This window comes from Falco rusticolus, chromosome 10 (genome assembly GCF_015220075.1).
Source record: "Falco rusticolus isolate bFalRus1 chromosome 10, bFalRus1.pri, whole genome shotgun sequence".
In the NCBI taxonomy this organism is placed as follows: Eukaryota; Metazoa; Chordata; class Aves; order Falconiformes; family Falconidae; genus Falco; species Falco rusticolus.
The window spans coordinates 18,397,651-18,415,550 of NC_051196.1; the positions used below are offsets into that span (position 1 = coordinate 18,397,651).

The window sequence follows — 17,900 nt, forward strand, 5'->3', positions numbered from 1 at the left end:
CTGCCTTTGTGGTTTTAGGTTGGTTAGGTGAGTACAGCACAATACAGGTTTTGCCAGTATGGCTCAACTGGCCCCTAATGGCCTGTATTAGTTATAAATGAGATTGGAAAATGTCATCATTGAATCATCATTCCTTTGCAAAATCAGCAAGATTAATTAGAGGTCACACTCTCTCTCTAAAACAGGTATTGACTTTTGATCTAAAAAACATGAAGAGGAGCTTTACTGATATTTTTATAATTTCTCTTTTTTCCTATATTCTAGCTTTTCCAAATAACCATGTTATCACCACTCAGCCTTTTTCCCCTCTCCTTTTGGTCCTGCTGTTAATTGATACTCACACATCTCCTTGTTCTTTCATGCATCCTCCATTTCTTTTGTGTTATTCAGTGCTCATCTCTCCTCATTTACCGTTTACCTTTCCCATAATGTTTAAAGCACTTCCAGTGAAAAATACTCTGCTATAGGCTCGCTCCTAGCTTTTTCATTTTGTTGGCTCTCCCAAAAACCCATAGTGTTCTTGGAGAGGTACAGGGCATCTATACAGGTGGCCAGTACACTTTCCACTAGCAGAAGCTGTCCTTGACCACAAGCACAGAAGGGCTAGGTCCTTCTTGAGGCCAAAGAGCTAAGTATCAGGCACAAAGCTGGTAAGAAAGAGTTCCAAAAAAGGAGCTGGTTCTTGGGGATGTTGGAAGAGAAAAAAAGTTTGCAAGGCCCAATGGGATGACATAATTAGATAGGATTTAATTCCTTTTCTGGCTATAGGAACAGAGCCACAAATATACTTAGTTGCCTAATAACCAATGTAGGTGCCCACAGGTCCTTGAAATCACCAGGCAATCAGCATTTAGAGAAAAATTAATATGTATAAAACTCAACAAAATCAAGAGTACCCTAAATACCCTTGCAATCCAGACATACTCCTCAGTGCCTGGGCCTCTTAGTCTTATTCAGAGCTTGTCTACATCAGAAAGCTAATCAGGCAGCACAGTCACCACTCAATTGAAATATATACATCGAATCATAGACTCAAAGAATCTTTTAGGTTGGAAAATACCTTTAAGATCATCAAGTCCAACCATTAACCCAGGACTGCCAAGTCCACCATTAAACCAAGTCCCTAAGCACCACATATATTTATGCACATAAATAACACATGCTGTACAACCTCTTTGGACTGCATTCAAACCAGCTATTACAGCTGTACAACTTAGCATCTAGTTACCTGCCTCCCTATGCAACCCACAAACAGTACAAGTTACAACACCGAAGCAGTTAGAGCAAGTAGTGCACAGTGATCAGCAGCAATGGGGACATACCCCAGACTGTCTTGTCCTTTGCATACTTATACTATCAATTCTAGAATATCCCTTAAAGACTCCCCCATATCCTAATGTGTCCTGACTTACTGCAGTTTGCTTTGTCCTGTCCCATCACCACTGATCCACTGAGCCAGAAACACCAAGCAGGAAACCTTATTGCTGCCTCTCAGTACTGGAAGCGGGCTTAGAAGAAAGATGGAGAAAGACTTTTTACCAGGTCTTGTAGTGATGAGGCAAAGGGGAATGGTTTTAAGCTGAAGGAGGGTGGATTTGGATTAGATGTTAGGAAGAAATGCTTTCCTGTGAGGGTGGCGAGGCGCTGGCACAGGCTGCCCAGAGCAGCTGTGGGTGCCCCATCCCTGGCAGTGCTCAGGGCCAGGCTGGACAGGGCTGGCAGCAGCCTGGACTGATGGAAGGTGATTGGAACTAGATGATCCTTAAGGTCCCTTCCAACCCAAACCATTCTGTAATTCCATGACTTTATGAGGAATTTCTTTTCAAACTTTTTCCATAAGCAAGAAGCTGGCATGTCCAGTGGACTGATCAAGTTGATTCAAGAGCTACTTCTTCCTGATTTAATGGCTCAGTTCATCATGGCTCTAAATTCTGAGACTGAGAGCAGGAAAAATAGAGGTTCATGGTTGGGAACAAGAAAAAATGTATCCTTAAACCACTTTCCCACCCACTCTTACTGAAATTAGCTTTGCCCAGCTCCCAGGTTTCTATGCCAGAAGATGCACAGACACTGATGGTCTGTGCTGACTCTTTGCAGCAGTTGTCTGGTGAAGAGCTTCCCTTTGAGAGCTGCCGCTTTCTATCCATGCAGATATGCTTCAAGCCAGTGCTCCCCAGAATCCTTCAGCGAACTGCAGGAACAGAAAGTGAAAAATCACTTAGGGGAGACAATATTCAACTTCATGGGAAGCAAACTGTAGTTTAGGTGTGAAGAGAAGTAAATGGGGGGAAAAAGGGTTAAAAACTGCATGGACACCACACGGAAAAGTCTGACTACAGGGAATGAGTTGAGAGGATTTCAGGAAGACAAAAAAATCCTTGAAATGTGGAAAATTTTTGAAAATCAAAGTGCTTTCAGAAAGACCTAAATAAACTCTAGGTTTAGATATTAGGAAGAAATTCTTCCCTGTGAGGGTGGTGAGGTGCTGGCCTCACAAGACAAATCAATATCTCTTCAAGGATATTGATTTGAAACTGCGTCCTTCCCTTACATGCTATTCCAGTGCAAAACTCTTGTTAATTGATACTTACTGCAAAATATCTACAAAGGCTGTCAGTAAAGTCTTGCTTTTATACTCAATGCCATGCTTATTACAAAGGCCTTTCACCAGTGGAGCTACTTTCCAGTAGTTGTGTCGAGGCATCGTGGGGAAAAGGCTGCGGGATTGAATGGGAGAGAGTTATTGTCAGACTTTGCTTGCACCGCTCCCTGTTCCCTCTGTCCAAAATATTTCCCTGCCGTCCCCCAGAAGGAGGACAAAGGGTCTCCTGGAATGGTTTAATGTGAGACTACATGGCCTTTCTCAGTTTTAAGTGCCCCATATTATTCCCACCCTTCTCCCCATAATCATACTCACTGGTGCTCAATCTGGAAGTTCAAGTGCCCAGTGAACCAGTCATTGAACAAAGATTGGTTCACATTGCAGGTTGCATGGAGCTAGGAGGAAAAAAGACCAAATAAACACATGATTTAGATTTTATTTTTATGCAAGTCTGAGAACTGAACCCCAGCAATTATTACCTACCCTTGTCTAGCATAAAAGGCAAGTTAGAGTCAGGGATTATAGCCATCACCGCCCTGAAGAATTACATGAAGGCTAGATTGAAATGGGTTGTTGGGATACAGGTTAATTCGGCTGGCTCTTCATTCAGGAATAACTTCTTCACTGGCATGCACACAACTCTAGCTGTGATTTTTTAAAGGGTTCTTTCACTTGGATGGAAAGAAAAGATGCCCAATAAAGAAGCAAAAAAAATCTTCTGGTCTCCTCCAACTAGTGCAAGTAAAGTCAAATGCAAAAGTATGAGAACAAAGATTTGTGTACATAGGCTTCATCTCACCTAATTCAGACACCTTTAATTTGAAATCTGAATCTGATCTCATCACTTTAGAGTCAATGGAGAAAACGATAAATTTTTATGGTCCCACATTCATCTGACCTGATTTAGATGTCTATTTTAGAGTAAGATGAATCGTGCTCTAGCAATGGCTCTGCCTCTCCAGTGAATGTAACAGGTGTTCACGTGTAGACATCCAGATCTGGTCAGATGAATACCATGCTGGGTTCTTTTCCCCTTAATATAAGGACAAATCCTTAGAACCCACTTTGTGGGATTATACTGCTGGAGGCAGTATAGGTGTGAGTAAAGATGTATTTACATATTCATTTTTATCAGACCTAAATTTTGTCAGATTTATCTTCTCTGCAGGAAACCTGTAACCTATAGGGTAAAAAATTAACGGTATCTAGTCCCACTTTGCTTCTTTTTAATTGGCCTGAAAAGGAGATGGACTATCACACCATCAGTACTTTTTCCATAATAGGAAGGGAAAAGTGTTGTGGAAAATATGTCAAAACCTTTTAGTGAAAAAACAGGGTTGTTTTTTTTAAAGCTAGATGTCCCATTTTCCAGCTAGTTTTAAATGGTTTGGCTACTACAGAAATGCATGCCTTTTAACGATCGGCAAGGACAAATCTCATTAGCACAGCGTTAAAGCTAAGAGAATAACAATGTCGTCTTTGCCCTGTAATTCAGAACAGCAGAGCAGAAGAAAGGAGATTCTCACCTGAGTAGATACCCAGTCTTTGTTCTTATCATAATCAATGTCCATTGGAATGTGATTCATCTGCGACACCCAAATAAACCAGGTGCTCTCCAGGTACCTGGGCAGATAAACACAGAAACACTTAATCGTATCTCTAATCCCACCCAAATGTACCAGCAAAATACTTTCCTGAGTCACATCTTTAGTAAAAGAGCGCTTTTACATAATTCAGAATTTTCTGTTCCATCCCTTTGCCTCCTCACTTTTGGAGTTCCTTTTGAGAACCACTATATCTGGAGTTACAGATGCCCCTGAGCAGCCACACACACACACATGCAGTTATACTGTTACTTCTTGGCTGACTATTTCTTTCTGAGAAAATCATAGTGAGTATGATTATTTTTCATTTATTTCCATTGAAGCTCAATATCATTTACAAATATTAGTGACAGGGGCTGTGGGTATGCTGTGTGTTACCTGGACAGCCAGTAGTACACCATGAAGTTGTTAAATCCCATTAAAGGAATATACATGAGACAGACTCGGATGTTGAAAGACACAACCAATAACAGGTCCTGTAAAAAAAAACAAACCAAACCAAACAAAAAGATGAAAGTAAACCTTTGTTGTTTAACCCCCTCCACTCCCTCCCCTTTACTTGAACCACAGCAATAAAAAATCATCTTATTTATTGATCTGTTATTTATTGATCTCTTATTTATCAAGAGTAAGATCCACACCATCATTCTGCCCCCAGTTGAGTGTATCCCTGAAATATTCCCTCACTTCACAGCGCTCACGTTACCATCAGTAACTAAAGACCAGCAAACAGCCCTGCAATAACACTCTTCCTAGGTCTGATAATTTTCTGTTAAATTTTCTTCCTCTGCTAAAAGGCTAAAAAGCCTCTTCTAAAAAATTCTCCCTGTCCCCACTGACTTCATTCCTGCTGCAGCAAGCCTGGAATCAGCTTCTTTTACCTTAAACCCCTCAAGAGGTTAATATGCTGCAGAGTGGCAATGTTTTTTGGAAGTTTTCTAGGCCATGCCAGCAGTGCTTACCAGCCACTTCTTCCTCTTGATGGCGAAGTAGAATATGGACAGCTGGAAGAAGGGAACAAGTGCAAGTGGGGCCAGGACTGAAGGAAAGAAGGAAAACAGACACATTTATAATTTCACTGCATCAGTAATCTTCCAGAATATTCTTCTGTAAGAAGATTCTTCTTTTCAGCAGAAGACAAACTGCTGTCTCCTGTTTACACTAACTTCCATGTGTACACATGATCTCTTCCTCTTTTCATCTCACCAATTCCTCGTCTCTTCCACATTCCTTTCTTCCTCACACTTGATGCACTCTCTAGTACCTACCATCACATCATCCTAACGGAGACACGAGGGGCAATTCCTCCTCAAGTGAACTTTCTTCAATGTGAAGGAAGTTTCCTGAAGCTGTCACTTCAATGGGAGTACCTTTAAACCCTTTAATTTGGGGAGGAGATGCAGCCATGATTTTTGGGTGAAGTTCTTATGGCACTGCAAGGAAGCGGGGATACTCACAGATGAAATACTTATGCTGGTAATTGTAAGGCATGAACTTCTTCTTCTTTTTTCCAAGCTGAAAAATGAAAAGACATTGTAACGGGCTGGTTGGAGACCTGAGACCCTTCATTAGGTATTTCTTATTCCTGACTAATGAACACATCGAGAGCTACCTCTTAATCTCTCTAATTCAACCCCTTTTCTTGAAAATCAGATTTTGTTTGAGCCTCTCTATCCAGATGTCGGCGTTATGCCAATGTCAGAGCAGGGCCATTTTTAGGAGAGTTCCAAACCTCATGGCAGGATACACAAATGCTCACAAGTCATTTGAGTTTTGTAGAAGTTTCTAGTGATGGTAATGAAAGTCTGATGGAACCAATTCCATGTATTCACCGTAGGGTGCTGAGGCTAGTGGTGCCCAGGGAGGAACGGGTTAACATCAAAACTGATATGGGAAGCTCAGTGGGGATGGGTGCCGGATGCACTTGCTGTGAAAGCTACAGCTGAATTTCTGTATCAGGTAAGGTAGGATGCAGATATTCCAAAATTCTGAGTAACAGAGGAGATGGTGGTCAGAAATGACATAAGCATTTGGATGCTGTCCTATAATGACCGTAACATCATTTCTGCAACATCAAGGTAGTAAAAGCTCTATACAGACATCTGCCTTGCTGTTTTGTCATATACTTTGCCTTCAAGTACATGAAACAGAAAAGAGATGAACTTTTTACCAAAAAGCACAAATAAGTTCATTTCTTCACAGTGTATTTTTTCAGTATTTACATAAAAGGATTCTTAACATCATCTGCAAATTTTGTGCTTATGATTCTTCAAAGGACAAAATAATAAGGAGGTAAAGCAAACTATTTCCACAGCTCCTCCACCACTGAGAAAAAAAACTTGAACACCTCAAAGATGTCTTCACTAGATCAAAACCAAACCAAAACAAATTAACTGGACTAAAGAAAACAAATGAAATGTACTAAACAAAACAAATTAACTAGACTAAAGGAAACCAGTGAAACCCATTTTGCTCACCCACAGTGTGCCTGCCCTTTTCTGTCAAAAAGCAGGAAGACATGAGAGCTAATTCCCTACATTTTCGCTTCCAGCCCACCCAGCACAGCACAGCCAGCCCACTTTGGATGCTCATGCTAATATATAGCCATGAGAGATCTTTTAGAAGATCCCTGACAAAATCCTTCCCAGTTGCAGCTGACAGTTTTCTATGAGTAAGTATTTTGTACGAACTCCCTTTACAGGAGCCTTTCTGAGGCAGCAGAGCTGGGATTTGTGTCCCTTAGACGGGAGAAATTGCAGGGCGACAGGAGGAAGAAAGCAAGATTTTCTTAGTAGTGCTGAAACCATAGGTTTGCTCAGACATCCATGGAACCAGTGCAAACACACTCATTTTTTTAAAAAATAATCTGTTTTATTTGCCTAATATCTGCTATGGCAGATACTCTTCAAAGAGCATTTTTGTGTTTCCATGGGAGTATGAATATTACAGCTCCACATGCCTTGGAGAGCCGTAACTTCATTGCTTATTACCAGCTAAAGGAGAGAGTTTTGTTTTAAGAGGCTGTTTATCTAGCAAAGAGGCCATTTCATCACTCCACGAGCAAACAGAAGTGCCAGGAACGAAAAGGCAAAGGAGACCTTGCCGACCCTGATGATGTCCGAAATCGTAGGGGTGGAGGGAGGGTCTGTTCATGGGTTTTATTTTTACAAAAGCCATAAAACTGATGATTAAGAAAGATTTTGCTACGCTTTTGTTTTGTGCATAGCAGCTATACTGGTCCCAAAGGATTTAGGTGCCAAACAGCTCCCACAGCCAAAAGGAGCCAGAGGGAACATCTGACTCACTATCTACAGCATCACTAACAACATCTAGCGCTGATGCCAAGCGGACTGACTCATTCTTGGACTGCCTTCAAGGTGCTTGTCCTGCTTTTCTACCAACACAGAGAACTTAAGCCCTAATTTTAAGACTTTGCTTCTCAGGGAGCTGGTGCCTGAGCCTCATAACAGCCATTCGGTACGGGAGGCTCTCAGATCTTGGAACACTTTGGGAATTATCATGAGTTTATGCAGAAAGGCACAAACAGAGTTGTTATTATACCTCACGCTGTAGCTTTCTGTCCTTAAAATGTTTGCTTCTCCAGCCCTCCCCATGCTCACCTCCACGGAGAGCGTTTTCCCCAGGCTGAACAGGAGAGGATGCATGTTGAGGTCCGGGTCTTTGCGGAAGCAGTTGGGTTTGGCATGGTGCTGGTTGTGCAGGTGATTCCACCAGCTGGCTGGCAACCCCTGCAGGAAAAGTTGAAGATCTGGGATTCAGACTTGAACAATATCAACAACTCCATCCCTATTTATCCACCTCTCACTGATGGCTGCGCTACACTCCCCTCACAGGCGATACTCCCTGAATGTACAGACACTCCCATTCATTGCTTAGTCCTGATTAGCCCCAGAGAATATTCCCACCATGAAGCAATTACCTTCAGAACATTTATCACAACAATCTGCAGCAGTCGATTCCATTTAGGCTTCCTGAAGACAGAGCAGTGCCCCAGATCGTGTTGGAACCAGCCCATCTGGATCTGGAAGACAAAAGGATCACTGAGCAAACAGAATCACGGTGGCATTGCATTAATTTGCCTCGGGAATTGCTGTAACTTCCTAGCATGAGTGCATCTTCCTTCTGCTTTGGGCAAGAAACACTACCAGCTGTCTTATGTGCTCAGCACTGAGAACTTGCAGGCTACTGTCCATCAGCGCTGCTCAATACCAGATATTGATTTTATTGTAACAGCTTAAGGGAACGTAGCAAAGCATCATTGCAATTAACTTGAATGTTACACTATGGAAGTCTTTTGTTCTCATTGCAAATAGATAATTTTCAAGTAACCAGTTAGAAAGTGTAAGAATTTCCAAATCCATAGCTTTGTTGCATTTCTACTCCCATGGAAATACAAGAATGTTCTTTGAGGAGTATCTGCCATAGCAGGTACTGGCAAATAAATTAGATTATTAAAAAAAAAAGAGTGAGTTTGCGCTGGTTCCATGAATATCTGAGCAAACCTAAGGTTTCAGTGCTACTTAGAAAATCTTGCTTCCCTCCCCTCGCCCTCCAATTTCTCCTATATAAGGGCTACAACGTCCTATTACCTCCTTCCCTGCCCTGGCCCTGACATGTCTCATGCCCTTCTATGGTTCCATTTAGTAATCCAGCAGAAAATTTTTCAGGGTTAGTGCATGAAATTGGCTCATAAAGGACTCAACAAATACCAGAGCCCTCAGACAGTAAACAGAAGGAACATAGAGCCGAAAGTGGAGCTAAGAACAAAATATTCCCTCTTTTGCTGGGGTGATTAGATCAGCTCATCCCCGCCTGGGAAACTGCCAGCCCCACAACATACCACCAGCCCTGGTGAGCAGCTTGCCAGAAAAACGAGATTTGCTGGAGGCAACAAAAATTGTGATGGAGAATGTGCTTGTTGTCTTCGGTCCCATAACAGTATCTAAGAAGGGGCAGCAAAGCCGTGACTGCGGTACGAGCATTTCATTAAAGGAACCAAACATCCCTGCAGTGCTGAATGGCTGTCAGCAGCTTACCTGAGCCACGGTGAAGAATGCAATGCCGACCAGGAAAGGTGCTAAGGATATCCCAAAGTACCATACCACGAGCCAGGATGCAGCATCCAGTACCAGGAGGTGAAGGAAAATCAGGAAGAAGAAGGTGTAATTTGGCTTCAGGAATCCCATCTTCTCAATAGCGCAGCGGAGCTCACGAAAATCCTCTAAAAGTGATTTCTGTGGGTATTAAGTGAATATTAGCACAGTGTTTACTTTGAAAAGGTAACAGAGCAGACCCAGGCACCCCAGAATATCCATGGAAGCTGGAGGAGATGTCCTGTCGGAGGGGTCTGTGCGCGAAAACCGGCATGAGATCAACAGATCTTGGTTTTTGACACTGGGAAACCAGCTGCCGGCAGGCTTTGCTGCTGAGGCATGGCAGTGGGAAGAACTGAACAGAGTGTGGGGGTCTGGGGCTCGTTCCTCACACCCAGGTGTGGATTCAGTGATTCTGGCACAGCGCATGTTTCCATGCATGACTGCTGCCAGCTGCCTCCCCGCCACCCAGACTGTGGCACAGTGTTGCGCATGCTGCCCCAGAAAGGATTTCTGCTGGCTCTCTTGTTTCCTCCTCCTCCCATAGTCCTCCAAAGCCATTCCCACAGCTAGATTCTAGGACACTTACTTTTTTATTGGACTCAAAGCTGGGTTGGTCTGGTGCCAGCTCCCCGATCAGCAGAGTTTTCAAGTATTTTTTCACCAGAGACTTATCATTGTGAAATGCAACAAAGGCATCCTGAGAAACACACAGAGGAAGGGGGTAAGAAAGGGTACGTGACTAAACACCAGATGCTGAGCCTCTCCTTTTCCCAGGTCTTTGACAGAATACAGAATCCAGTTTCCTTTGTCCAGTGTTGTCCCTTTGGTTGCTCCTGTAGTTCTTTGCCATCAGCTGGAGCTTGGCCCAAGGAAGCTGGAGAAGTTTCAAGAAACTAAATTTCACAAAAGTAATTGGGTGAGGCTGGTAATAAACATGAAAGTGTTTGATGAAAAACCCTTTGCAGAGGGAAACATGCTCTTTCATCTGCTTGTTTCAGCACAGTCCTTCCCTAGAAGGCTCCAGCCAGCAGCCCTGCCCTATGGATGGGACTCAGGAGCAGGAAAATACATCAATGAATGAGGTGTGTCTTTGCCATGCTTAGGATGATGTTTTTAAAGCCTTGCTTTATTACGCTAGGGCCATAGGAAATACACGCCGGAGCTCCATACGCAGCAGGACTCACGGGGTATCTCTTAGAGATCCCTGTAGCTTTTCAGGCTGATTGATGTTTTGGGGAACAGGGTAATTCTAGTGACCCAAACGAGTCTGTCCAAGGACCATTTGAAATACCAGTTTCAAAATCAAATAGAAACTATGGAATAAAGGATGAAATTCCACATCAACCAAAACTCTTCTTCAGCTCATGTCCTCGGGGAGTTTTCCAGAAGAACGGTAAAGAAGCTGACCATGCTCTGTCTTCCAGAAAGAGCAGATATAACAGAACCCTCAGTGTCTGAGCAGCCAGGTACTTGCTGATTTTGGCTCTGAAAAAAATGCGGGTGATCGTGACACAAAAAAAATTCTGCACATCTGGTCAGGATCCAGCCCCTGGAAGAGGGCAGGGGACTTCCCTTGTGCCCGTGGGTCCAACATCCCTCTGGAGCCTCTTGTTCAGAGTCGGTCTGGCTCTGAGTACTTTAGAAGTTGGCACAAGGTGACTTTGGACAGAGCTTTCTGGAGATAGCTAGTGGCCCTTTGTCGCAGTGACAAATGAGCGACTCTGTCCAGACCCAGAGGACCAGGGAAATATTTCCTTCATGATTCAGTACCCCTTGTCCTACAGTTTTTATACATTTATACGTAGCTTGCTCTTGTCAGGAATTCAAGAGCTGAATCAGGCTGTAAGTATCTATACTGCAGCTTAAGAACAGGAGCCAGAGTCCTTTTAAGCAGAATTTCCTATGTACAATATCAGTATCAGATTCTTATCACAGAAACGCAAGCCTTTCCGCCCTGCAACCTCTCCTTTCTCCTCCCTACTCTTAGGACCTGATTATCATCTTACAAGAGATTAATTTTAAGGGCTATCATCTGCAACACACCTAACTTCCAACGTCTGGCATCAGCGTAATGTTCTGCAATGTGTATTGTCTATATTTTAAAAGTAATCCACGCAGAGGAAGAAAATTTTCAAAATATATATATATGTATAATTATGAGCTCTAGAGGAAGATAATTCTCACCATATATATACAGTTAAGGGATCTAGAGTAGTCAAGAGTACTTGGAAAAAAATCCTGGATCCTGGCTTTAGGCAAAGTCATGCACCACATGATCTTTTGGGACACCTTCCAGTCCTGGTTTTCTGTAAGTGTGTGTTTCTCAGAATATATGAACACAGCAGCATTTTAAAAGCAAAAAGAATGATAAAGATTGGCAGAAAAAGAATCAAGAGCAAGATAGCAGAATGCTGTTATGACGCAACATAAACGCACATTGTACCCACAGCCTTGACTACTGCACATAGTCCTAGTCCTCCTGCCTTCAGAGGGATGTAGTGAACTATAGGTAGCAAGAAAAGATACAGAGAGCTCTGGAGCAGCTTTCATACTGGAAGGCTGCCTTGGAAAAGAGGTAACAAGCTGTCAAAACCATAAGTAGCATTGAGAAAATGATGGAAAATGTATTCACTGTTTTCATAACACATTAATGAAATTACCAGGAAGTAGCTTTAAAATGTACATAAGTAACAATGAGGAAAAGCAGATTGTAATATTATGGTAATAATAAATACAACTAAGATCAAAGGCCGTGCTTTAAACTCATTCATACCAACAAATTCGCTGCGGTTAAAACCCCTGGGTGTCTATAAAGCACCATAATCTAAATGCAAATCCTTGCGCTGGTGGCTGCAGAAGCTGGGAGAAGATAGCTTGGGGACAAATCATTCCATGCATTCGGTATTCCCCAACTCCTTTTGTAAAAGGTCGCTAATAGGAAGAGCAGGAGGTGGCACCAGGCTCGGGGACCCCTGGGCTGCACGGTAAGGCTGGTCTGATGCTCTTAAGAGTGGCAGCCTCGCTGTTTGTCTCTATCACTGCAGTAAGCTCATTGCAGCACGGCACAAAGCAGCCTCTGAAACAGCTGTGCTGTGTTCAAATCAGCACCTTCATCTTCAATTAAAAGCACGGTTTTCGTTAAAACCAAAAAAACCAGGCAGACTTTCAGCATGCTTAAATCCCCCTTAGATTTCAGATCAGTGCATTATATAGTGATTTATAATCACTTTAGTGAATTAGCACACACAGAAGGTTTCCTGGGACAGAATTACTGGGACAGTAACAGGTTGGTGGGAGAGCTGGTGGCGGCTGGTGGGCAGGATGTGTCCCCTCTCCAGCTGGCTCCCTGTGCAGGGCACTGGCAGCCTCACACCGTGTTACACAGGTGCCACTCTCTCTTTAAAACAGGGCTGCATCCACCACTGAGCTGAAGAATAAAACCAACAAGACTTGGAAACCATCTTCTCCTTCTTTTGAGAACACTCGGTATTTTCCTGTCTCAGTTTCAAGTAGGGTGAAAGGAATGTGAAAAATAACTCATCTGAAAATAACTTCTGTGAGTTAGGAAGTGCTATCCCATTTTACCAACCAAAACCTGAGGAATGAGACAGGCTAAGCAACTTTCTTGAAGTCAAGAAGTCTTGTTGTGACAAGAATTAAATCTGGGTCACCCACATCACAAGCCTATGCCCTAATCCTGGTCATGTTTCTAATGTGCACATTTCTGACTGTTCAGCAATTCAGTGTCTACGTTCAGCAAACAGTGGGATCTGCTTAGGATTTATTATTTCTGCCAACAAGCAACAAAGTGTTTTAGAGAAATCTTCTAAATCAAAGAATTTTGCAGGAATTTCTGGTAAATCTACTTTCAAATAGTGAATATCTGTAGAATTTTTTCTCATCTTCTGCAGCCAAATGTCATTCTGCTGCTTTCTCAGTCATTTTTCCTGTATTTTATTTCTTCCTCCCCCTTATCTGAAATAGACTTTTTGCTCAGGCCTCAATTCTCCTCCATTTACCTGCACAAAACAGCGTCTCTTCCTTGAGTATCCACTTTCCTGCCTCACTGCCCCCAGGATTACTTTAGGTTTGATATTACCTCTTACTTGTCTATCTACTAACACTTCTATCTTTGGTTATCATTTGCTTATCACTGCTCACATCCATCTGACACTGAAAGAGCAGCCTTTAAAGTAAAGACACGCACTGCGCATCATGCTCCTGACCCTCTTCCCTTTCTCACTGCTGCAACAGAGACGCTTTTCAGGCAGCAGGAGGACAGCTTGCCCAATCACGCCTTGTAGCAAGAGAACCTGCATGGGTATTGCTTTGTTTACAGCAAGGTGTAATGAACCTACCCAGAGCTTTACAATCTGCATAGCGGACAACTCTGACCTCACAGGTAACCAGAAGGGCATTTTTATGGATGGCACAGATGTGTCCACCACATTCCCTGACCAAGCACAGCACCAGCCTCTACCACGAGCACTCCACTGGAGTCCCACCACGCCGTCCTGCCCTGACAACAGAACCACCTTCTTCCACCGTCCTCCTAGATCTTACCGTAGCATCTTGCCCGGCATAGTGGCTAATAACTCGGCTGCCTCCAGGATGTTGTTTGGAAAACCTGCTGACATCATAAACCTTCCTGTCAATCACCAGCCATTGCTCCTGCCCTTGACCACGGCCATTGTGGATTCTGATCTCCTCCCAGGTGAAGAGCTGTGGAAAGGCTGAAACAGGTCGCGTCTCCTTTACAGTGGAGCCAGTCTGTGGAGCCATCTGTACCGGCTGGAGTGCAGTCGGCAGGGAGGTTCGCTAGTCTAAGCTTTGCAGCGCCGTGTGCAGGCAGCGAACCCTCCCAGCCTGCCCGTTATACAGCCCTGCTGCAGCCACTCCCTGCGCTGCCGGGGCTGGCCGGCTCCCCCTGCCCAAACACACCCCGCCGTAGCTCCCTCCTTTTCCACGTTCACACCAGACACTTTGACACACCCTTGAATAAAAGCCCTGTTCCTTCTTGCCCTTTCCAATTGCCTTTGGAAGGTCTGACTACTCGGGAGAGCTGTAGACTACTTCACTGAACACAAATATGCATAAATAGAAAAAAAATTAGGGGGAGTATCTGTAATTCAGTTAAATGAGATGGCAAAATGACAGAAAGGACTATTAAGTGAGCACCTTCACAGAGCATTAGCAACTGGATGAGGTAAGCTGTTAACTTGCTTCCAGGCTGCGGAGTCAATGTGGGGATTAGCCAGGAGAGATCTGGGGAAGGCTGTGGGCAGCTCCTCAGCAGGGAATATTCTTACACGTACAAGAAGAGCCCTTCTTAGCAAAATGAAGCACTGTCGGCGTCCCGTAATCCTGTAATCAGTCATTAGTGTCAGGAAATCCTGCGTTTACCATACAGTGGAGTTTCATAATGTCATACAGAGCTAAATGTAAAGCTGTAAAAGAGCCTGTGTGGAGAGCCAGAAGCTGCTATTAAAGTATAGTTTACTACCATCTCTTACTTAATTGTAATTCCTGCCTCCGAGGCACAGAGCCACCTTGTAGGCTCACACAGTGGAAGGAGCAGAATGCTCCAGGGTCTGCAATCTCTCCACAAGGTAGCTCCTAGTGCCCTTAAAGGGAGATCTTCAAACTTCAGGTTGTTCTAGGTCTTTGAAAGTGTCTGCATTGACCCTGGCACGCTAAATTCATGTGTTTTTCTTAACTAAAAGCATTGTTGATCAAAATACCACAGAGTAAAGAAAGATCGCATTAAGAAAACATTGTTTATCTCCACTTAATTTAGCTTGCATCAACAATACAGTTGTTTTCACTTTCCTGTGTCCTCCAGTCATTCCGTCATCTTACTGTTCAAGTAATTCACTCATAACTCAACAACAGACATTAAAATATTTTGGGGTTGGGAATAATAATAACAACAACAACTACTACAACTGTTAACACCAGGTTTAGCTGTAGATTAGGAGTTTCTAATTAATTTCTGTTTCATGGCACTGTTTACAAAATGAACCTTGCTTAAATATTGGTCTTGCAGAGCCAAAGTTTAAATATCTCTGACGTTCAGAGAGGATCTGCTACGCAGTAAAGAGGTAAGAGTTCTCAGCTGCAATAAATAGCAAAGAGAAGGCAATGCTATGTTTCCTATGAAGTCACGTCAATTTTGCAGGTGACCCAGAAAAAACTAACCCCACATATACAAAATATTGCCCGACTTGAGGTTTAGGATTCCCTTAGTCTTGTTGATTTTTTCTTAAATACAAAATTACTAGCCCTGGGTGCTTTTGAGGAAGGTACAAGCAGCAGGCAGATGTAGTATAGGCTGTCCTCATTAGGTTTCTATCCTATCCCTTTGTAATGCAATACTGGGTTAAATACCAAATCACGAGTTTTATACCTTACCCCAAACTTTATGTTTATAAATTTATTGTATTTACAACCACAAATATTGTCTGCAGTGATGCCCAGTCCCTGCCTGAAACCTAACAAGTTCTAGGTCTCAGCTACCAGTTCACGTACTGTGGCTAGAAGAGAAGTGGTGGCTGTGATGAGCTCCCCGTTCGGAGAGAGCCTGAACAACTCAGCTGAGGCTGCAAAGTCAGGAAGGACAGAAAGATAAGAAAGCCACACCACGTTCTTGACCAAGGTACCTCAGCAGGGTGAGGTGAACTTATGGCTGTGTTCCCTGCCTCCCAAGCAGGTGGCAATGCAGGAAGCCTCTGCAGGAGCTGATCAAAGCAGAGATTAGCTGAGAAGCCTCTGCATCAGGAGAAAGGTACCATTTAATTTATATAGAAGAGTTTTATTTTGAAGAGTTTGTCCTTAAGGGACTCTGGAATGGAGTTTACAGGGTATTTATGCTGTAAGTGATGATGAAGCTTCTCAGCTTACAATTATTTTTCTTAGCACGCTCTGTGCCAGCCTCAGACCACAAACAAAGTGGCAAATGCAGAGTCTTGGGTTTTGTCTTCCTCGTGTTTCCCAATGAATTAACAGTAGTCCAAAACCAGTTGGATGGAGACAGCTGAAATCTCACATAGCAGCGACACCTGCCTTGCCCTGCATGGAGTGGGCAGTCTTTCTGGCTGACACAGAACAGCAAATTATGCAATTCTAATTCGTTTAAATCATGTAGCATCTTGCAAATTAATCAGTCCAGCCCAAAACAACCCTTTAAAAGTTCCTGATATGTGGCAATAGTTGAACCACCCTAGGTAAAAGAGAAATGTGTTAGTGTTCATTAGAAGGCAGTGATAAAAGAATGGGAGGAATAATTTCTACTGTGCTGTCATGCTGCATTTTGTAACTCTTTATCTTGCTCTAAATAAAAGTTCACAAGTGTCCACACTTACCATGTGCTCATGTTCTAGCATGGAATATGTGTAGAGCCTTACATAAATTGTGTTCAGTACTTGGAACAGCGGTAATAAAATATGTAATAGTTGTTGCAAATTTCTGCATATGTGAGTTTTTTATAGACAAGCAAAAAAATTCAAGTTACTCCATAGCTGGCTGAAAGTACAAAAAACCTTCCCATTGCTCTATATTCAGACTTGTAAATATAGCAGCTACCTGAAAAGGAGTAGATAAAATCGTGGGTTTAGGTTCTGGCCTACAAGTTGCTGGAGGATACAGAGCCAGGAGTATATTGGGGTGAACGAACATGGGATGTCACTGCCTATACACACAGAGGCAGCAACTGTGACTTTCGCTGTAAACACACACTGTGGGTGCCAGCACCCACCAAACTGCTACTGTTACTTCACCAGATTCAGTTTGGGAACCCTGAGATAATTGCCCTCCATATTAACAGTGTGCACAGTATCTCATGTCTGAATTTACTTCGCATCAGATCCCACCCAGAGTGTCCTGTAATGTCCACCGATGTTACACTACACTGAAAAGCCTCAAATGAGTCCTTCCCCAATCTGAAAGCAGACGCTGTCTCTGTCTGCATTATCCAGGTCACCAAACAAATTTCAGAGTTGCATGGAAAAAGCCCAGATAGATAGTGAAAGCCACAGTCAGAGAAACTATTGAGAAATCAGTTAAATTTACACCATACTCAGTGTTCTGCAACAGCTACCCACGCACCTGCCAAAACCAGTGTCGTATGCATCTGGGAGCTAGTACACATGCCCAGAGCTATTCTGCATGGCTGCTTTTGTGACTAAGAGTCTCCTTGCACAGCCACTTCACGCAGTTTTCCAGATTTCCAGAAAGCCAGTACGTGACTGTTGATCTAGCACTTATTGCAGCAACATTTTTATCCCTGTCGCAGTTTAACCCCAGCTGGTAACTCAGCCCCTGGCAGCCGCTCGCACCCTCCCCCTGCATCAGGGTGGCAGAGAGAATCGGAATAGTAAAAGTGAGAAAACTTGCAGATTGAGATAAAGACAGCCTAATAAGTAAAGCAAAAGACACACACAGGCAAGGCAAAGCGAAGAATTCCTCCACGGCTTCCCACGGGCAGGCAGTGCTCGGCCATCCCAGGGCAGCCGGGCTCCAGCAGGTGGGATGGGGACTTGGGAAGACAAGCGCCATCACTCACAAGATTCCTTCTTCCTC

The 17,900-nt window shown here is 43.4% G+C and overlaps 1 protein-coding gene and 1 long non-coding RNA gene across 3 annotated transcripts in view; one reads left to right on the forward strand and one right to left on the reverse strand.

Moving 5' to 3' along the window:
* Positions 1 to 8,690, forward strand: part of LOC119154425 — a 43,791-nt gene extending 35,101 nt beyond the window's left edge. For both annotated transcript variants that reach the window (XR_005106457.1, XR_005106458.1), the window contains 2 exons: positions 6,044 to 6,165; positions 6,758 to 8,690. This is a non-coding gene — a long non-coding RNA (uncharacterized LOC119154425). The remainder of the gene's footprint in view (positions 1 to 6,043; positions 6,166 to 6,757) is intronic.
* Positions 1 to 16,750, reverse strand: part of LOC119154420 (acyl-CoA (8-3)-desaturase-like) — a 49,628-nt gene extending 32,878 nt beyond the window's left edge. Inside the window, 5 exon segments of the mRNA XM_037401876.1 lie at positions 7,827 to 7,955; positions 8,147 to 8,248; positions 9,264 to 9,461; positions 9,910 to 10,020; positions 13,887 to 16,750. Of these exon segments, the coding sequence (XP_037257773.1) occupies positions 7,827 to 7,955; positions 8,147 to 8,248; positions 9,264 to 9,461; positions 9,910 to 10,020; positions 13,887 to 14,105 (759 nt within the window). The 5' untranslated portion in view covers positions 14,106 to 16,750.
* Between the last annotated feature and the right edge of the window lie 1,150 nt (positions 16,751 to 17,900).